Source organism: Gallus gallus, chromosome 2 (genome assembly GCF_016699485.2).
Source record: "Gallus gallus isolate bGalGal1 chromosome 2, bGalGal1.mat.broiler.GRCg7b, whole genome shotgun sequence".
Taxonomy (NCBI): domain Eukaryota; kingdom Metazoa; phylum Chordata; class Aves; order Galliformes; family Phasianidae; genus Gallus; species Gallus gallus.
Genome location: NC_052533.1, coordinates 1,486,912 through 1,509,544, shown reverse-complemented (window position 1 = coordinate 1,509,544; position 22,633 = coordinate 1,486,912). Strand labels below are relative to the sequence as shown.

General features: G+C 37.8%; 1 protein-coding gene across 19 annotated transcripts in view; it reads right to left on the bottom strand.

The window, feature by feature from the left end:
- Window positions 1-22,633, bottom strand: part of ADCYAP1R1 (ADCYAP receptor type I) — a 137,042-nt gene that overhangs the window by 8,866 nt on the left and 105,543 nt on the right. For 7 of the 19 annotated variants that reach the window (XM_015281074.4, XM_040679805.2, XM_040679804.2 and 4 more), the window contains 4 exons: window positions 21,942-22,033; window positions 7,895-7,978; window positions 2,511-2,640; window positions 2,272-2,313 (listed from right to left, as the gene is read on the bottom strand). In XM_015281074.4, the coding sequence (XP_015136560.1) occupies window positions 2,272-2,313; window positions 2,511-2,640; window positions 7,895-7,978; window positions 21,942-22,033 (348 nt within the window). Of the gene's footprint in view, window positions 1-2,271; window positions 2,314-2,510; window positions 2,641-4,145; window positions 7,266-7,894; window positions 7,979-10,726; window positions 10,800-16,903; window positions 16,946-21,941; window positions 22,034-22,633 lie in introns of those variants that run through there. The other 12 variants (NM_001398247.1, NM_001098606.2, XM_046920926.1 and 9 more) reach the window with 8 other exon arrangements.

The window sequence follows — 22,633 nt, the reverse complement described above, 5'->3', positions numbered from 1 at the left end:
CCTTATGTCAAGATTAGTTTAAGACCAGACCTTCTGGCTATTCTTTGAGTGTGCATGAAAGATAATACATGAAACAACAGGTTTAGGCAGGAAAGACAGATATCCAGTGCTACCAGCTGGTGGAATATGAATGCAGCCATCATAGGAACTATAGGAAGATGTGATCCAGAGCTCACCTTCTGAGCTACACAGAGCCATGAACAGTGCTCATCTACAAGTCCTTTCATAGTCTTCCTGACTATGCCCATGAGCAAAGATAAAGTATACATATGTTTGCTGAACTCAAAGGAGATTGTCGCTTTTGTCTGAGAAGGAATGTCTTGGATAAAGAAGCTAGAATCCCACTGAGCTAGAGACCACCTATTACACACTGTATTGGAACAAACATGGAATATCTACTGCAATGAAACTGGTAAAATAAATGATTGCAGTCTTCCTAAATAGTAAAACAGAAGGTGGCTTTATTCCTGTTGGACTGCACAATAAATTTGAATCCACGGAAGAAAGAATGGATGAACTGCACGTATTCCCTTTTAGGCAGAATTGAGTTGAAAGTATTTTTCCATTAATGGAGAGAAGGTTTGTCTCATTCATTTAGTTCAATAAACAAAGTCAGGATAATTTCAATTTGTACATCAGAACAGGTGAATCAGAAATTAGGCCTAATTACAACTGGCACACAAATATGCACAAATACATACACACAAACAGATTCAACAAGAAACAGTTTCAGACTTTCAGAAATTCAAAGATGGAGAACTCTTTGTAAACACTCCTTTAAACTGTAGTTCAATATGTTATCTAATATTATCCTAAGCTTAACTCTTTGGCCCAGTAGGAAGGTAAAGACACAGTGTTGGTCATTTGCATGAAAAAAAAAAAAAAGGTTTTCATATCTCTACTCATCATGGTAGATTCATCTTAGTCAAGTTTTTCAGTCTAGCTTACAATCACCATGGCAAGGGAATATGTAATGTGAGAAGCCGTGACAGCAGCACTCCCTGTTATCACCTCCACAGCTGCAGTGCTTTGTAGTACTATAGAATGAAAACAGACAATATCAACTGGTGGAACTCCATGGAATGAAGCCAAGAGAGAGTGTTTGGGGATTGAGTCATCTTTTTTTTATTATTTTTATTTTTTATTTTTTATTTAGCTGATCAGATATTAGAAGTTTAAGTAAGGAACTAGTCAATTTATAGATAAACACACACCTCTGGAAGACTTACTAGTTTAATCTGATTTAAATATATCACTTTGGAGTGAGACAGAGTATTCTAGAAGTTGATTTTTCTCTACATAGATTACAAAGAGAGCAACAACTGTTACCCCGAAGTTAGTTGTTGAATACTTCTACACCTAAGTACACTTGAATGTCATTCTAGAACTCTAATATTTCCTAAGCCTTCATTACTTAGTAGAAGTGTATAAAAATAACAGTGATCTCAGTTTCTAAATAGCACCAAGCCTGATGGAGTTCAAGAAGTGTTTGGACAATGCTCTCAGACATATGGTTTATTTTTTATGTAGTTCTGTGTGGAGCCATGCAATGGACTTGATGATCCTTGTGTATCCCTTCCAAGACAGAATATTCTATGATTATATAAAAAGCGTCACTTGTATATAGCAGAACAATGAAAAACAGAATTAGACTTTTGGTTTCAGGGACAAATACTTCCTTCCAGTATGGGCAAATCGATCATTTTGTGAAGTTGGTCAATAGAGAAAGACTGTCCTATACAAAAACTACATTGTCCTTCACTTGTAGATAAAAGAGTTTGTTAGATAACACAAAGTGCCCAATCTTCATTTTGTGAGAAGAAATCTAAGTGGCTTACTAGCATGGTCAGATTGACCAGCATTAATTTCTCTTAGCATTAACCATTTAAGTAAGATGACTATTTGTATAGTTAATGGGAAGACACAAGCATCTGCAGAGAGAGAGTCAGCCCAGCTAAGATCTGAGTTTCTCTTTCAAGGCGTTCCTGTCAACTGCAGGACCCCTGGGCAATAAGTCCCTTAACAAAATAATTGCCTCCATTAGGAAGCATTAATCTGAGCCTGGCAATGCCAATGTTTTGGTTTGATAAAGACATCATGCATCCTCCTCCTTTTTCCGAGACACTGTGAAATTCATACTAAGATATGAAGGAATATGTAGATGATGATTTACAAGGAGGGATTAGAATAACAGTTAGTCCCACAAGGAAATGGGATGGGGATGAAAATAGAGATGGTGGGATGAGGGAGGTTAAATATTAAAAGTCTTACCTCCCCGTTCAAGAAACAATAGAGAACAGCAACAACAAAACCCTAGGTAAATGGGAGAGAAAAGAAAAACTAATTCAAACCCTTCAGGAAATGCTGGATAACAGCTGGAGTTTAATAAACAAACAAAACAAAGCATACACGTAAGTGAATAAACACGCAGGCTGAGAACTATGCATGCACAGTCAGAATAATGAACAGACAGACCTTTTTAACAAAAGCAGAATTCACTGTATAATCACCTGGAAAGATCCCAGTCCCAATTCAAACACAAGTCTCTCCCGCTTACTGACATTTTCCGGAGAAAAAGCAAACACCGTGTAGTGAATTCCAAACAAGGGGATAAGCAGTAGTGTAGAGCGAGCCAATCTCCTGTTACAATAGAGTGAAAGAACTTTAATGCAGCCTTGTAATAAACAGCTTGCGCTTTAATTAAAGCAGAAAACACAGAAACTATTTCATTGCTTCCCTTTCAGGGAATATATATGCCATATAATTATACAAACAAATATTCAGCGTTCCCATTTGTTCCCTAATAGTGATTTCACACACACAGTGTAGTTTGCTCCCACTTCCTCAGACTGGTACAATTATAGTAAATCAGTAATGTGTTACTCTCTGTACTGTTATTTTGATTTTTATAATTATAAGCAGGGATTTCTTTCTCCGTGAAGAAATTAATCTTGGTATGGGATTCAAACTACTACCACAAAACAATAATAAACCACTCATGAAATTGCGTAATTCCATTGGAGGGTTTGTCTGGGGGAAAAATAGTACTGATTTTCTTCAAGGTAGTTAAGGAGGTATATGGAGGACAAGGAAATCTAAAAAGCCAGAAAGACCCTCAGAAGTGCTCCATACTATTTTGAAATTCAAATATTCCACCTGCTTACCTGCATGGAATACATTGCAGGCTGATTTGAATTGGCTCATTACATGCTCTAAAATATCCTAAAAATTGCGTATTTTTCTTATGAATGAGAATTAGTATCTCCAAGAATTCTGATAACATGTCCTGTTATATCCAATACTAAACTAGAAGTGGGACATCAGTTCATTGCTATTGTCCCTCAGTCAACTTTGGGCACTGATGATGAAAAGCACATCACAGACCTTGCACCGAGATGGCACTTTGCACAAATGATGCCTGTCAGATGCAGACCAAATTTCAAGTCTGGGTGAAAGACCCCATAAACAGGAGAGCACAGTTCTTGCACATTATCACATTAAATGTTGGCCAAAAGCTTTTTAATAGGAGAAAGAAGAAAACACTGAAGTGAGTTGACATACAGAGTCTGCATCTCTGGTGCCCTCTGAAATAAGTTACATGGAAGTAACCCAGCGCGATAGACTGAAAAACCTTTCAAGGCCTCTTCTAGACCTCGCGCTCTATGAACATGCAGTCAGATTAATGAAAAGGAATGCTAACACTGTGAAAAAGATTATAGAATGCTATCTCCATGAAGAATGTAAAGAATATAATAGCATCTTAAGCTAGGAATGGAGCACAAAGAAATCGAATGGAGGTAGTAAACTGAATAAGCATTCTTTCTCAAAGTCCATTACACTTTCAGCACAGAATTAATTACAACAACAATAAAAGGATAAATGATACTTCGATTCAAATGTCACAACATAACTGTGGGTTATTAAGGCTTATCTCTCTGCAGCCATAGGGGATTCATTTCGGGAAAGATGCAGAGAAAAGCTCTTTCTATAGTCAGCTTTCTGGCATTAATTCTATCTGATTAGTCATAGAATTAGTTTGTAGGATCTTGAAATACAATGTCATCATCAACTTATTTGAGATGTTGTCTTCAACAGTGTCACAGAACTAATGAAGAAAATACATGAAATATAAGAAGTAGCACAACCTGAAATTTGTTGATGATTAAGATCCATCAATCTGTGATTCTGTGGTTCATCAAAAGGAAAGAAGGACTTTAATAATAAGAAAAAAACTGAGATGTTACTTGCGGCTGCACTGCCGCTGCTGAACTGTGTTTTTCTAAGAGCATTAGAAAGAAAACAGAATTAAAGCAACTGCTGTGAGATGGGTCAATTTATGTACAATGGTGAAATGAGGATGTTAAAGATAAGAATACAATGAAATTCTCAGGAGTGCAATGGGGGAATGGCATCCTCTTGACTGGCATCTTCTTTACTTCCCATATTCTTTCAGACAAGGAAGGAGCCTGAGGGGAAGATCCGATAGTGCTGAGGACAATAATCAATTAATGGGGTTTAAAGGGAAATGTTTGGTAGAGTTGTGTTCTCCAAAGGCATGGAAAAAGCTTTGTTTTCACCCCAATAGGTTGAGGAATGTTTCACAGTTATTTATTAAAAATAATAATTATTAAAAAAAGGTATATTTCAATTTTTGTTGAGGCGGACACTCTTTATTTTTTCATCCATTTATTTCCTAAAGAGCATCTCACAAATCAGACTCTCCAATAGTATGGAAAGTACATTCCAGTAGAATGTTAGTCCAGAAAGTCGCAGGCAATAGTGTTTCCTGTTTTTTCATATTCTGTTCTGTGTACAGAAAGACATCTTTATGGTAAAAGAAAGAGAAAATAGAAAGGTCATCTAACTTTGACCTGTCTCTGGAGGAACCATGCATTTAGTTTGTCATTGCAAATCCACATTTTTTCAGGGGACTGCTGAAGAGTACATGGATGTTACATAGGACACAACTAGGAATGAATTGGAAATTGGAAATGAAAACTCATTTCATGTTGGATTGTAGGCTAGAATTGCCAGTAATTTCTACTAAATGTTGTAGATTGTTCCTATTCCACATTTTAAAGCCTGATTCCAGAAGACGTTATGATGTTATGATCTAAATGAATGTAGTAACTATAGTTACTGTGATCTAAATGAATGTTGTAACTATGCCTCAGATGAACAAAATAAATACTTTGAGACACTGTGCAATAGGAAACAGGAACCAATGAGTCTGAATAGCTTCTTCCAGCCTCTACGAATGTGACACAGTTAATGTATATCTCAAGATTCAGAACTGCAGATATAACTGTAAGAAAATCTGGTTTGGGTATGTTAGGATGTTACCTGGTGTGAATGAAGGCAGCTATCAGAAAATACGAGCCTTCTACACCAGGGGGATCTGTAGCTCCAGAAGTGATTGTGTGAGGAACTCTGGTTTTAGTCTTGTTTCCATCATAGAGAAAATTACATCTCAGAGCAAACTCTCCAGATATCCCCATCACACTGAAGCTGTGTCTTGTGTCACTTCTAATGGGACTGGAGGTGCCTCCATTGGGCTAATTGCAAGTCCAAAAAATTGTGTCAGTCACAGACTGTCAAAAGAAGCAAAATATCTTCAAAACCACAGCCTCTAAAGAAGGACTGTGTACTTATGCTATTTGGGAAGTAGGAATTGCCTGGTTTAAGTGCTACGCCTTCAGTGGAATTAATTTGGCCAAACATAAACTTTTGGAGTGGTGAAATGAAGGCGTGTGGTGGTCATGTCAACAAGGTTTGGATGTACACAGTATAGATTTCCGTGTTTAAATTATTAATGTAATGTCTTTAAGACATCTGCAGAGGAAAAATGCACTTCCAAGGCATAGTTCTTGTCTGTTATAGATGTCTCTTTAAGTAGTGAATCCTGTTGTAAACTTCACTGATATATATTGAATGAATCTATTTATCAGAATGTATCTATTAAAGTTACTATTTTTAGGTAAATTAATTCTACACTTGCTTTCCCCTTACTGTCAGTAAAGAGGAACAGGCACTTACATGTATGGATGAATTATCTCCCTAAGGAAGGCCTTAAAATATCCCACCCTATGTTTCTCCACTGTCTACAAAGGGGATCTAGACTGAGTTTGTGACATGAATTGTGATATGTAGACTTGTAATGTTTAAATGAGAAGAGTTCTATAATTTTGGTGCTAACTTGGTGATGAATACATACAAAATTTCTAGCAGAGGTGTTTTAAATAGAAAGATAAAGAACAAAACATGAAGATACAGGATGCCATTGTTAGTATTATGCTTAGGAGACCTGCTGTTTAATAAACCAGAGTATCTACTTTATCTAAAGGATGCTAATATCAGTGAAAGTGACTTTCAGGAATTCCAGGACCCTCCCTGACAGACATGTGTCCCATCTGGAAGCTTAATCTACACAACTTTTGTATATCTGAGGAAACACCTAAACATATTGATTGTGACTTAATTCCTCCATGTATAAATCACATCTTCAGCACAAGGGCTTAAAAAGTAGTGGAGGGTTATGGAAATTTTCATTTTGGGGTATGAAAAAGATGATCTAATTTTGCTTATGAGAAGGGCAGAGAGTTTTTTCTGGCCTGCTGTAGAGGCTGAACTCCTCCTGCTGTTCATGAGGTAGAGAATTCCACCTCAGAGAGTTGTCAGTCCTTCGCACAAAGTTTGTTTCCCTGCAAAGGCCGAACAAGAAGCCCATATTGCATCACATTGCAGATTAAGTGAAGGAGTTTATATTTAAAAGTGTCTCCTCCTGAATGTACCTCTTATTTTTACCACTATTTCTGTTCGATTAAAGCTTCTCTCCTTGCAGAAAATGGACCTGCTGACTGCTTGTCTATTAGTCCTTATTTCTTTTCTCTGCTTTCACACACTATCAGATCATTGACCGAATCTTTTCAGCATCTTCACTGATCCATTTCTTAACTACCTTGAGGAGATGGAAAATCATAAACAGCAAATGCCCATTTTCATGCTTAAAATGGGCTTTGTTAGTGGGTAGACCAATAAAATAAGCAGCTACAAGTTATCAAATATATTTTTTTCCTTAATGATGTCAGCAAATTCTGTTCTTCAGCGAAATGCTGTCCTTCTGGATCACTGCAGCAGGAGATCCCTGAGTGCTGCTCTGCATTCATAAGCCTGCTGTACAGTTCAGGAGGACATCCATCGGAAAGCACACAATGTAAGAGATTTCAGGAAGGTACCCATCTCATCTAAATGAATCCCGTGGGCTTCTGGCACAAGTAACAGAGAGTGAGATGCACAATGAGAAAGTGATTAATTCTTGCCCCCAAACTAATACATTTTTTTCACTTTTCTAGCTGCCTTACCCTCCAGAGGCAAATCTCTGCAATGACTTCTGACTAGACACTGAATGTTAAGTTAGTATATTAAGCTAATATTAAGTTAACCATAGTTTATCTTCATTTCTAGGTGTATACTGTCGAAACTTCACTTCTTTCTACAAAAATAAGATGTTTTCCACCAGCTGAGAGTCTGATTGACTCAACCCTGCTCTACCCATGTTGTCTAGAAAACTTTGGGTGAAACATTTCCTCTCAGTATGACCAGAGATCAACACTTTCCTGTATAATAAAGAGCAACTATTAATAGTTTCTATACAGGCACTATCCAAAACCGTAAGAAGCATCAGAGATCATTACAAAATTTCAAAAAAAAAATAGCCTTAAAATCCTTGATCATGGTGCATCAGCAAAAGCACAGAGTAACAAAAAATTCTACATGCAACAAGAACCAAAGGAGTGCTTGCTCTCCAGTTACTACCGCTCTGCTCATATCAAATCATTTACTTGCAACATGCGTCATACAAACACAGTAATGTCACAGGATTGAGTACACTTACAGGGTAATGGTTGATAGTTCTGACATCTTGCAAGAGTGCTGGTTAGCCCTCTTAGGTTTACAGTAGCATTTCTGAACGCAGCTGCTAAATATGACAAGATTAGCATTTTTTTCAGCATATCGTGAACAGGCCAAGGTAGGTCACTTTCAACATATTTCATGAGACAAATCACAAAGATGGAAAGCGGACACGACAGGATGGAATTACAGCACAAACCAGCTGCTTGACTGAAGCAAAAAAAGAAACAAATCAACGTAAAAATAAAATGCACTGGCAATCGGGATGCGCTGACTCACAGACAAATCAAAGATCGAACAACCTGGAGGCAGGCGGGCAGTGTTACACGTCCAAAACACACACGGCCTTTGCAGTCTGGTAGTGTACAGAGGGTAACAGAACAATATATTAAATGAAAGTTGACTGCACGCTTGTAGAGAACGTTTAAATATAACATAAACTTGTAGGATGGAAACTAATCTCAGGCAAAGTTGGATCAGCTGTTCTTCCTTTTCACACGTAGGTACTCGTGGTGGTGTGAATCTCTTTTTAAGATTCCTAGCCGAGGGCATCACAGCACTTCTTTGCCCAGCTTTCTTGACGTATGAGCTCAGGATGCAAACTATGTCTCATTGCTGATTCAGAGGTACCTCTTATTTTTGTCTCGCACACTAAGGGAGGTGGGATGATAAAAGCAGCAGGCTCACACAATATGGACCAGGACCATGATCCTAGCACGCTGCACTCTAGAAAGGGCTACTATGGAGTATGGGATATTTATATTTAAAATTAGCCAGATAGAAGCTAATCTGACTCAGCTATCAAGAAGGGTAATCTTGAAACAACATGGGAAAGCACTGTGAAGGATGTGAGGGAGAGATATTTCTCAGCTGTTGTGACAGACTAAAAACCATGAGAAATGAAAATAGGATTTTGTTATTGACATTTACAGGGGCATTTTTCTTGTTTGTTTCGTTTTGTCCCCAGTCTATGGTTACTTTGGTGGAATTCACCTCAAGGAAGGTTGGATGTCTAGGTGAGATCGACATCCATGCTCCATGGATAATCATCAAAGGGAATACGCAGTCAAGAGAGAAGTACACACTTGCTGGTTAGGATATACCTGCCCTATTCTGGATGTCCACTTTAGAATGGGATGGACAACAAGGTCCACTAACTGCCCTCATTAAATCTCCAGTGACTATAACAGATACTCTGCCCACAAGGCAAGCATCTATCTTTATTCAGATAAACCAAACTCTGCTTTTGCTGCCCTGCTAATATGCATGGTCTAAGATTTGTGTTCACTCAGACATAAATGGAAGAAGCACTTTATAAGTTGAACCATGAAATAAAATAAATTGAAAACAAATTAAGATTCGGTCTACTGCCGACATTTTAAAGTAATTTCCATTTAATGGAGATTTCTGGATTTGGTTTTGCTTTCCCTTTGGGATAATCAAAAACTGACACTATTATTAGATATTATAGCTTAAGAGCTGGAAAAAAAAATACAGTATTGTGGAATGGAAATATTCAGCAGACAGAAAAAATAACTGCGTTTCAATCTGCTAAAAGAATGCCTTTTATTGGATGAAGTTGAGAAAGTAAATACAGAAATGACTGTTTATTTTACAGAATCATGTCTGTGATAAAGACCTGCAGTTCTGCTATCTTTTACAGAACTGAGCTGTGCATTAATTGATATTTAAGACTGACTGAAACTGGGGATGACAGTTTTAGGTAAAGTTTCTCTCTACTATGGCGGAGACTTTCAAAAGCAATGATGGATTTTGATAGTCTCATTTTTGGATCACCTCATCTGAAACACATTTTACCAAAACAACTCAGCATGTGCTGGGAGAGCTAAAGCTCATGGAGGTGTTTTGTGGCACATAACCTGAAAAGGAACTGCCTGAAATCAACAATCACTTTTAAATATCTCAGTCATGGGGTGCTGTAATGGTATGTTCTCTTCAATGATACTCTTAAGCTGCAGAGGTAATCTGGAACAAAAAAACCTCCATTGATTAAGACCTGTTCCTTTCTTGATTATGCCCTGTTTTACATGGCAAGGTTTGATTTTCATCATGGTGAGTATAACTAGCTTGACAGCATTTGTTTTTCTGATGCAATTACCAAAAGGTAATACTTGATTCTGTAGATAACTACTACTCTACTGCCAATGAGGTTAAATTCACATGTGGGCTTTTAATGGAAAACTACCTGATTAGGAAAACGCGAGTATTTTAGCAGGCTGTTAGCACTGCTTTCTGCCATTCTATCTAATTCATTTAGAAACATCTCCATGTCGTCAGAGATTATAAAGTTACCCAAAATCTTTAGAACGCAGAACTGACAGAAGTTTTCCTCTTTTTTTTCCCCCCACTTTTAGTTGTTCTATTATTTATTAATTTTTAAGCAAAGTTGAAATACTGATGGAAAGAAAGGGAAAAAAGAGGGGAGAGACAGAGGAGGCAGGAAACAAAAAGGAGAAAAAATTGGCAAAATAAGAGAAAAAATAATATACATGAGACTACGGAAATCAAAACATTAGACGAATTAGGGCAGGATTCTCAGATCTCTGTAGGCATAGACATAATGGAACTGGTCACATCTAACTACATGTGACTAAGAAGGATTAGAACCATCTCCTTTATCTCACTCAATCACAGAAAGAATTGAGCAGTTCCAGAGGTTGGGTTGACCTATGCAACAGAGGCATCTAAGACATACAGGATGCATTGTCTTATGGAGGTGCCCTGGTCTCCCAGTTTGACCATAGACAACAACTAGACTGCTTAGATTAAATACGAGACTTTAGACAGCTAAAGGCAAACAAGCTGAGTCTCACCGCATGTGTCCTGTGCATGGACTGCAGCTGCATCTGGGAGGAAGAGGGAGGGTGCTAGGGTGGAAGGGGAAAGAAAATGTTAAACATTCCCAGGATGAAATGAGTGATGCATGACGTGGCTGAAGACCATCTTGTCAGACTGAACACCCTGCTGCTGTTAATGGAGATGAGACCGTATATAAATCTGCGGTTGTTGCAATTCAGTCAAGGCTTTGCAGGTTTCTCAGAGGTGCTCAAGAGAGCTAAAATGAGAATGCTGATTCAGAGGAACAATTATTCATTTTAACCAAGGCTTTGTTGATACATAATGAAAAATCAGGGTTCTGGGTTTAGGTCACTAATAAAACATGGGGAATGACAGTTTGTGGCTTTTTTTCTGAACATGCTGAAGGTAAGGCCTTGGGAAAATAGAATAAACATAGAAATTAAAGCTGTGTCTCAGTAAGAACCTTTTTGCACCCTGCTCAGATACTTCTACATAACCTCACTATAGATAGGCACCTTGGGCACTGAAAAAGAAAAACAAAACACAAAGTGTAGCAGTAGGAAAGGAATGCAGAAACAAATCAGTGAGATAAAGTACTGAAAATGCAGTACAGAATTAACCAAAATTAAAGTAGAAATTTTGCATGGTAGAGAGAATAGAAAATATATATATTTATATGCAACCCTGCCATCTATTATTCATGCTTAATATTTTCTTGGATTTTTTTCCTTTGCTACTAGCTAAGGAATTTTTGCAGCTAGACCAAAACAAAAACAACCTTTAGAGAAATCCTGGATTTACAGATTGGATGTGGGCAGAAAACAAAGGCTGTGCAATTCCACCTTGCAGCAGTGACACAGCATGCAAGCGGACTCATTCACCACCCTCATCCAGACACAATGAACAGCACTGGTGCTCCTCTGTAACACTGTTCTTTAGTGTAACTTTTGAAGCTTACATTACAGATATCTGCCTCTCACCTTGTCATCCTGTGCTCAATTTGCAGTCCATAGTGAGAAACAGACCATAAAGCCAGATTTGTCTGGCCTATTTTAAACATCTTGTTTCTAACAAAAGGAGTTGTAATCAATGACTTTCTTAATGAACTGGGTAGATCTCTACTGACTGCTCTGAATAAAGCTCTACGATTGAAAACAGGTCTGTAAGTCCAAGTCCAGTCATGTTTTGAAGATCTCAGTCTAGTTACCTATGGATCTACTTCCTATTGCTGAAACCATTAAACTGAAAAACTAACTCCTGACATCTCTAAGGGATCTGAGATATTTTAGGGTCATCTTCTGTCTCGTAGGAACTATCTGGAAACAAGTTTGGATAAAAAATGCAAAGTATTACATTTCCTTCACACTCTTTTTCCAAATAAATCAGTTGAAATCAGTTGACTAAAATGTATGTAGGTTTTTTTTTTGTTTTTTTTTGTTGTTGTTTTTTTTTTTTTTTAATCTGGCTTCTTGGTCTCTTATTCTTTGAGGGATCTTCCATTGGTTTAACATGAGGGAAGTCAGTTTTCTTTCTCTTTTCTGTTCTGAGTAGATGTGTCTTACACAGCTCAGTAGATTTTTCTTTATTATCCCCAGTGATTTGGAGGACCACAAAGATTTTTGCTTTTTGTTTCTGTGTACTTCAAGATGAAAACGAAGACGTAGGAATTCTCACAAGATTGTTCAATGGATTTCAAAACTACCACACGTAAAGAAAATGTGGAGAAAAAAAATTCACCAAAAGTAGATCTAATCATCATAAATGAAAGCCAGTATGGTAATTACAACAACAACAACAACAAAAAAATGACATGGAAATGGTATATCTGTGTGGAAACCACCATCACCTCTCCAGAGGATGAAGCTGGATTACTGATTGCAGACCAGAGAGGCAGTTGAAAAGAGATGTTTAACAGTAATGAACTGAAACTGGAACTTCTTGGCCAATAATTTTGACTTTTGCCCAGAACTGAATCATGAGGATGCAATGGAGAGGTCAAAGAGTGCCAAAAATCTGCTCTACCCTGCTCATTCTTGACTTTACTAACACTTATAGCTGGTCATGCTAGGATGGAAAAAGTAATTGTCATGCACAGAGCTCAGAAAGTGAAGAGATAAAGCTTAGTGTTTAGCTGTGCTCCAGAGAAGAAACTTGGTACTAAATAATAGAATACTTTCATCAAAAATAGACTTTAAATAATCTGTAACTTTGAAGTTACACGCTCTGATCCTTCCTCTATTTTAACTCTGGAGACCGTATTTCCACAAACTAGGCTATTCCACTGGCTCTAGAACCTAGACTAATGTCATGCATGACGAAACAATTTTGATAGAGGTGCACTAACATACCTTCAGGGTAGAATAGCATGTTTATTGAGAAAAATGTACTGCAGCAAACAAGATACTTAAGTAGTCTTCAATTTAGGTTTACACTTTAAAACGATAACTATGCATGCCCAAATCCAGCCACTAAATATCTGAGAATGTGATTAGCCTATGCCTCACTGTCTTTAAACCAAGGAAACGAGTAAAATCTGCAGTGCATTTATTGTCTCAAACTGACAGAAGTGGACATTCAAGCATTACAGACAGATCTTAGCCTGGTCAGTTGGCAGAGCTCAGCACTGGAGTGACTACATCGAGTTCATATAATTCACAGCTCTGTGGCTACAGTGACATTGTAGTGCCTCACCTGCCTTGCTCACTAATGAATAATCCTATAGGCAATGATCCAAGTTTCAACCTATCTCCTTAACCATTCTTAATGAAAAAAGAAAACAAAGCCTTTGTTGAAAAGACCTGGCCTTGCAGACTTATAATTAGCCAAATAATCCCAGTGTTCATCAGAAATGTGTAAGATGAATTACAGTTTGGAAGCTCTCTCTGTAGTGACACTGGTGCACAGCAGCTGAAGTACTAAGACTAGGATGTAAGATAAATGTACAACCTTATATTGGCCCAATCAGAGGTAAAATATACTTTGCTAAACCAGTTTCTTTAAGACTGAATTCAACATTGAGCCATCATAATCTGATAGACTTTGAGTGCTTGTACTCTCTATGGCAAGAATTTGTTCTGTACAATTAACCAGTAACCCAGTTACCACCACACAATTACTACTATGAACAACGTCACTCACAGAAGCCTCATTAGAAGTTCACTCTTCCAGACTAAAACAAAACAAAACAAAACAAAACAAATTCTTCACTGTCTGCACCATTCTTCTTGTCCCTTCCATACCTCAGGCATTAAGGGACTACGTCCTGGCTAGGATATGTCTACAAACCGTAAATCAAATAATATGAAGCATGTTAGTTGCTAAAGTGACACAAGAAATCAATGGTAAGGAAAAGCAGAGACACTGAGGGAAATTCAAACTCCTTTTGTGAATGGTAGCAAAGAGTGAATGGAAAACCATGGATGCTGTTGTTCATCAAACTGTGACATAAATTGAAAGCACGTTCAGGATCAGAGATGTCAGAATTATTCCCCATTCTCTGCAGTCTTGTAACAACTACCGCATGGCCAGTTGCTTCCACTCTCTCTTTTAGCTTTACACTAAGTAACCAATTTCAAGAAATAAAGGTGCAAATCTGGAACAAGAAAAATTCCAAGTTTCTCCCTTCCAGCCTCACAATGCCTTCAAAACAACTATCATAGTTATGAGCAGTGCAGAAGGGAGAGGGAAAAGAGCCTTGTTTTGTCATGCCTGGATTCTCCTAAGTTACAGAATCACGGAACCAGAGGGGACTGGAGAACATAACTGCACTCAAATTGATGGCATTTTATGAAGACACATTGCCTTTTGGTGGCAATTCATGAAGACATGTTGCCTTTAGCACTGGACATTCTCATTGCTCACTGACCTCAGTGACAACTGAAGTTTATCAATGCAGATCAAAATTACATTAATCACCAAGGTGAAGTACAGTAACTTCAGAAACACATCTGAGATCTGTACGTCATTTTATTTAGGAAGCCTACCTTAGTTTTGTTAATTAGTAACTTGAATAGATGGCTAAAGTTATAGAGATTTAGTCGGTGTAGTTGGTTTCTTATGAAAGGAAGAAGTTTTATATTGTGCACATTGCTAAAGTATTTGTGGTCTTATAAAAAGCAATGCTGGAACTATTCTGAACATATATATGGCATTTCAAATAATATATGTGTAGATAAGGGCATATATTTATGTGTGTCAAAAGGCACAAACACATATATAATGTTGATCTGAGCATTCAGTTATCGTGAGTGCCATTCCACACCAACTATGGCTGTTAAGCCACAAGATTTTAGGTACCACAATGTTGAAATAAACGTGATGCTGTCTGTCCTCTCCCTCACTGACGTACACATCTCCATCCTTCTGGAGAAGGGCTATGTGGCAATGAATTTTTTTAATAACACAAACACTCATTTCTTAGCTAGCCCTTGTAACAGACAGGATAAAAAAGTTTGTGTTTTGATCATTTAGGACAGTCTGTGGACACAGAACTTCATTTTCTGAGACTGCCACAGAAGCATGATAGAGTCAAATGGCAATTTTGAGTCGCTAATTAACAAATGTTAAGCAAGAAACTTCAGCAGATTTCAAAATATTCAGCTAATTTGTGAACCATGTGAATCAGAGTTGTTTCCTTTGTCCACATATGCATTGAAACCATGAAAGAACCTATAAAAATACCTTAAAGCAATGTGCACAAACAGTGTTTAAAGACAGAGTTGTCCTTTTTCCATTCCTATTACAAAATAGAAAATAATTGTCAGCTTCCACTGTATGGATGTCTCCTGTGCAGGCCAAGGCACAATGGACTTGCACTTTAACCACCTTCTAAGGTTTTAAAATAGCAAAAGCAGAGCATTTTTTAACATTTTGTTCATCACAGGTGATCTTGTAACCACAAGGAACAAGTTTTGTGATCAGTGGTTTCAAAATGAGAGCCTGTCAAACCTCCAGCAAAATGTTTGTATATCACTGGAAATGGATGGAATTCCCTTTAAAAATACTGACTTGCTCTTCTGGAACATCCCTCTGCTGAGTGATGTACAAAATAAAACCTCTTTCAAGGTGGACAAACTTTTAGGCCTGATCCCATCAGCATGGTAAGAATGGAAAAGATGCACACTGGGTGAAAAGTAAACCTTGGGGCTGGGAAGATGAATGTTTAAGGTCTTCTATTGCCACAGGCACCTGGCTAGATTTTAAGTAGCCACTTCTGTATGTTAGGCCTCAGCTGCTAAACAGGAGCAACACAGAAGCATTAATACACAGTATGTTCTGTGCTGATTGACTTTATACTTCTTGAGACCTCAGTCAATCTATAGTTGGACCATCAGAGCAGAATTTTCAATTACTTTACCTGAAAATAAATAAATTCCTGTGCAATCATACTCTTGCTAATTATGGTTCGTAGCCTACATGATCTTAGATTCCTACGGATTTTATTCAGTTGTTTGTTGGTTTTTTTTTCACATCCCTACCTGAAAAGGTTTGGCACAAATGAACACTCCCATCCTCTAAAAAAACCTAACAAACAAAATCAAGGACAACTTACCCCTCCACACAAACACACACAAAAAATAACCCCCAACATAATTGTTTTCCTTAGGACATGCCAGTGAAAAGTTTAGTAGTTGTGAATGAGAACATTTTGTCTAGAACATTAAACAAATTCATCAAGAATTGATTGAATCCAAGTAGTAGAGACCAGCTCTTGTACTTCTTAGGAATGAAAACTAGGTCACTGGTGACCATTCACTGACACCAAATGATCACTGTTTGTGTTTTCCGTTGTATTTTCTTGTGGTAGAAATGGGTTAACAGAGGGACATGAGACCCCTTCATTATTGGGTTAGTGGGCATTCCAGCACCCAACTGACAATACCTGACGTTTGGAAATTAAACTGCCCTGCTAACAAGTACACCATTCATCAACCACCTGCCCTTTTCTTGTCAGAAGTGAGACTTCTTTCCATGAGGTCCCTGTCAACAACTGTTAATGCCGGCAGTCTGAGCACTTGCAGCAAGACAAAGCAGTAGCAGAATGAATCATTGAGTGTCCAGTGACTTTGTAGGTGAACTGCAGAGGAGTGTTGTTTACCAAAACATTTGTGTTACAACATTGCTTCTCCTGCCCTAACCCTCTAGGTTGCACCATAGGGAAAATCATACCTACCTATGATATATGCCATGTTTCTCCTTTCTTTCCAGCAAGATGCTGATTGGAGGAATGACGTAGACCTGAATTAGCTAGGTATATGTGGGGTTTATTTTCTTTCTCATTGAGCTTTCAACATGTGATACAAAATTTATGATGCAGAATCTGTTAAAGCAAAAGCAGAAACAAGCTTCCCCCTCCCAGGTTATACTATTCAAGACCAAAAATAGAAGAAAGAAAAAAAAATAAGGTTTTTTTTTCCGGTCAAATGTACTTTGATACTTGAAAATGAATAAATAAGCAAAGACTTGATGGAAATGTGTGGGCCTTTTTAATCTTAAGGATAATTCCAGCATGCATCTACACCATGCATATCTACTTCATTACAGCAAGAGTTTATGGTACCAATGTCATTAGAGGATCTTCTGCCTATGGTGAAGGTTTCAACAATGCAACTATGCATTTGGATGTATGCATTTGCTCTTGGATTCAAGTTTCTGTAGACATTTCTAGTGGAATATGGCTTTCAGGGAGGTGAATGTACTTTATAACCATTTGATTGAAACTAGGATGCTCGAAAGCAAATTCTGACAGACCATATTGCACACTGTTGACTCACAGGAAAAACAATGAAGAGTCATTTATTAACTATTTCCTAAAATCCCGGTTCGGGGACTGATATCTGAATATCTGTGCATACAACACTGATGTGACACGCTGTGTGCTAAGCCAGCTAGGTTGTGTAACGTTGTGACTATTGTGTTTCCAGTCCCCATATTTCCAGTGTGAGTGCACACTGGATTTATTGACGCCTGATGAGGTGCTCCTTAGCTTTCAGTGTCCCTAAATAGTTTACTACTTCTTCAAAATACTTTCAAACTATGCAACTGGATACGGCTAAAAATCAGGCTGTGTTTCTCTGTGGAAGTGCACTATGTAAAATCTACCTGGGTTGAACATACAAGTATGAAGCCAAGATCCTTGTACTACAGGATTAGCAATGTCATGACTGTAACTACAGTAAATTAAAATTCTTTGTGCAATTCATTTACCAAATGGGGCCAGAAATCCATCTGGACTATGAAGATAGTCATTTAATTCAACAAGGAATACGAACAGTGTCACTATTTACTTCTCAAGCAACTGAGGATATCAGACCTTCTCACTCAGACAAAAACCTGTTGCAGTTGCATTACTGGGTTTGTTTTGATGCTTAATTTGGAGTAATTATTCAGGACTGACACAAGATTAACTGAAACCAGAACATGGTCCAAGAAACAAATATATATGTCCTTTTTTTTATGGCTGTCTGTTCACTTCTAATACTGAAAGGTAAAAAAAACCCAAAACATTATGTTGACTAATGGGAGAAAAGATGAACGTTGCTTGGAATTCATGGCTGGGGGAAAGGAATCCTTGAAGTAAAAATACAAATTAGTAATGGTGACTTATTTTCTAAGTTCTACTGCAGCTGCTTACATGTTTTTGACAAACCTAACCCCCAGTCATTTCAAACACAACGAGGAGTGTATATCAAGAAAAAAACAGTAAAAACAAGAACTGAGTTATAGTTCTCCCACAGTTGGACATGTTCTGAGCTGCTCAGTAAGAAATGGGCTCAGCAGCACGCAGGCAGCTCGGAGGGGAACAAGGTGTGTGATGGAGGATTGGATGGCCATGAGACTGCTCAGGAATGACTGAACATACAAGCTGGTATCAAATGGAAGTTTACAATCTCTACAGCATGTGACTGCTGTAGAAGATCATTAGGAACTGGCTATGTTTCCAAGTTTTTGTCAGCCTAAAGGCAAAGGCTAATGCATGTAATAATCATCAGGAAGGCTTTTAGAGAGAAAGCAAATTTTTAGGGGAACGAAGGGCTCATTACTGCTCTGTGAATTACACAAATTATTATTATTATTTTTTAAAGCAAGTCTTGCCATCTCTGGTGGCTACAATGTGTTAATTAAGCATGAGTTCCCTGGCAGTGAGATCTTCTGTTGTGTTCCTGTCATAGCTCGCAGCTAACTTCAGTAGTGGGAATTTTTAATTAGGAGTGCACAGTGGTAACAATATATAATTAATCTTTGGATTTAAACATATCCCTAAGGCTTGTAAAGTTAAATACACGCTTAAGTGATTTGCAGAATTATGACCACAGCGTATATAAAATGGAACTGGATCCAGATTTTCCAAATAGAAAATGATCATTAAGAGGGCCTGAACCTAAGCATGTGCCATGTATATAAGAAAATTAATCTTCTCTGAAGCCAAAAACCAAATTATTGTGCTCTACCTTTTTCTTTCTTTGCTTTTGAGAGCCAAAGTCCCTGAGTTACAGGTGTATAATAGACAACATGGGTGGCTTCTAACCACTGTTGCATTTGCTCATAATCTGATCATGAATTATTCATAGGCAACTTGTGGGGAGCCAGGGGTCAGACTCCAACATAATCTTTTGAATCCGAAGTGTCTGAAGACTCTGATGCAGCAAAATGTTTTGTTATGTGCCTCATTCTTCTCTGCTGAGCACATAATCACTGCAAACATTGCGTGAGATTTCAGTTTCTTGTTCTTGCCAGGAAAAGCGAGGGACTGTTTCAGCATCTTTCACCTCCACTGGTGGAAGTGTAAATTAGACAACAGCTGAAGGTTTAAATTCTCCTTTACAGCTGTGCATGAAGGTGGATCTAGTGAAAAGCACTCTCCTGGTTGCTCGGGCTCAGCCGCAGTGATGGAAGCCTTGGCTACAAGGCCGTTCCAACAAGTGGAAGATGGACAACAGAGCAAATCTCAGTTACTGCTATAGTTTTTATGTGTTGTCACCTCTAGAAATGGGCTGAGCACCCTTCGTCAACCACAGCTCATCAGTCTTGTGAACTAGGTACTTAAATATGTCATGGAATAAAGGTCTGGATGAACAGTTTGGTCTGATGGGATGAACTGAATGGGAAATTGAACTACTTTTTCTTATTTTTTTCATTGTAAAGCCAGTGATTCTGTTGAAGCCTGTAGTGTTCAGCCAGATACTGCAGGGAAGAGAACTTTACTATGAAGTTCTATTTGTTTGCCTTTTTCTCCATGCAAATAATATCTGTGATTTCAAAATGAGAATGGAGAAACATTCCCATTTCACTTGGCAGGTTTGAACAGAACAGCAGTATTCTTAAAACAGCCTATCAGCACGAGGAGATAAGGTTCAAACAAACAGCCATGAGCATGCATTTCGTTTGGGGTTTATCAGCCTACTGGGAAAGGACTGGAAATTTTCAATCTGTATTTTGCATTTTTCAGTGATAATAAAATGAGCTTTAAACAGTCAGTAATATGGAACAGCAAAATAGGACATGGAAAATGTTTATTTATGGACGACAGTCTAAAATGCTGCAGAGATTTCAATATGGTGACATAACCATTCTATGAGCTGTCCTTGTCCTTTTCTCCTCCCTTTTCAGAGGAGATGTATGCACAAATAGCACGTATGCCTGGTGTATATCTGCATAGACTTATTCACTGCATTTCTGTGTGATACCTCTGTTGTTGGGTCTGTTTGGATAAACAACACTCCACTTCATAACACATACATAAATGCAAGATCGATTTACACGCACCCATTTATAAAGTTGCAAAAAAATATGAAAAAATAATGGCAGCGAATGAAACAGAAAATATGATGTTTTTCTCTTGGTTTTAGTTGCTAACTATACACATAGGAAAAAATCTCAGTAAAACTCAGTCACCATATTGATCAAGAATGATAAGGATGTTTCATCATCTCATCAAATCGCGGGAGCCTGTGGCATGCTGTGCTCCATACGAGTGAGATGTGCAGCAGATAACAAACATGCAGTCAGCTGGTCTTAATCATAGCACCACAGAATCACTCAGGTTGGAAAAGACCTTAAGGATCATCAAGTCCAACCACGACCTAAACCATACTACCCTAACTCTAACAACTTTCTGCTAAATCTTGTCCCTGAGCACCACATCCAAATGGTTTTTAAACACATTCAGAGATGATGACTCAGCCACCTCCCCGGGGAGCCTATTCCAGTGCTTAATCAGTATTATCCCAGCACATCTTGGGTGCTAATTACACTTAAACATCTGGCATTTGACCTCCCAGCAGCACACTACATGGGAAGTCTTCATGAAAACCATAGGGAAACTACGCATGGGAGACAAGGTACTCACTACGCTTTCTCCTGAGTTCTGAAAATAAACATTTGAGTAATTAATTTATTCTATTACTTATGTCTAAGGAAAATGCCTGAGCTCATAAAAACCTGCATGGAAAACATCTGTGTTGTTTAGACTGGGAAGCCATGAAAACACCAGAAGTGCTGCCCCACTCACTAGTTATTCAAAATAATTTTGTATACAGATGCATGCACTCCAAATAGAAACAGAACCTGCCTCAAATGACCAACCTCAATCCTATAATAAGGTGGAAGAAAAGGATATAAGCTTTAAAACAAGTTTTAATACAGTTCTAAAACTTGCAATTGAAAACTTTCAGGATTTCTTTTTCTTTTTTAACCAATTCTAAGTGGGGAATCGTTTAGCTTAATTGGAAGAGATTCAATGATACCAGAAACATGGACATAAGCATAAGCAAATTTAGGAGATCTAAAATAGAGTTCAGGCTACAGGTCCTGACATCCTTTCACCAAATCTCATTCCTTTCAGTGAACACTGTACCATACCTATGGAACACATGAAGCACTAAAATCTGTCCCGTGAGTGTAGTAATATTTATGCCTGGTCAGTACGTTAATTTACAGATGACTGATCTGTAAATAATATGTAGTATTATTTAATCCAATATTTATGCTTTCTTCTGTTTTTTTTTTCTTCCCTCAACTTTTTACAAAGGATCAAAGCCAGTGTTAAAGTGCACTTTGGTGAATTTTGGACTTAAGAAAATTCTAAATCAACCAAATAGATTGAGTGACTCCTTTAAAAATCAAATTAACTCCGATGTCTTTTTTACTTTTTATTTTTTCCTATGTGTATATTAGAAATCTCAGCTGATTACTGCTTCATTTGTACTTACAAATAAATGCTGGATTCATTGCCTCCAATATCAGGTGACTGGAGTTTCTGCACAAGTATCACAATGATGCCAATAAAAAGCACAAAGTTTATCTGGGGGAAAAAGAAAGGACATTACGATGACCAGGTTTGAGATGAGACTTTCTGTCAGCCCTTTCTTGAAACTCCTGACTTCTGTTACTTTCTCTCCACTTGGCTGGATCTATTCCACAATGAGATGACCTCTAATGTCTTTTTTTTTTTTTAATGTTTTTCTTCATATCTTTTTTTTTTTTTTTACCTCATCCTGAGCATCTTCTTTCTCATAGGTTCATATTGCTATAACTACAGTTTTAAAACCCTGAAGAAGAGCAAAAGCAGATCTGGTTGTCACCAACCAGCTCCTTAAGGCCAGAAGAAAACAGGAAATTTAAGGTTTTATGTTGTTTGGTTGAACATCTCTTTCAGAATAATTTTTCTATCTACTTTCCTATATGAAGACTACAAGTGCTTGGAGATGCCTAATATTATTAGTTCAGTTACAATGAATGTGTCTGAAGGTTACTGTGCTTAAGATAGCTGTCCAAACTGTTAAAAGGAAAAGAACTGCACCTGATGTAGACATCTGTCTGTTTATATTCCCACAACACTCAATGGAGACCTTGCTGACACTGTCACTGTAGTATGGAGAGGACGTTAGCATGCCCAGAAGTA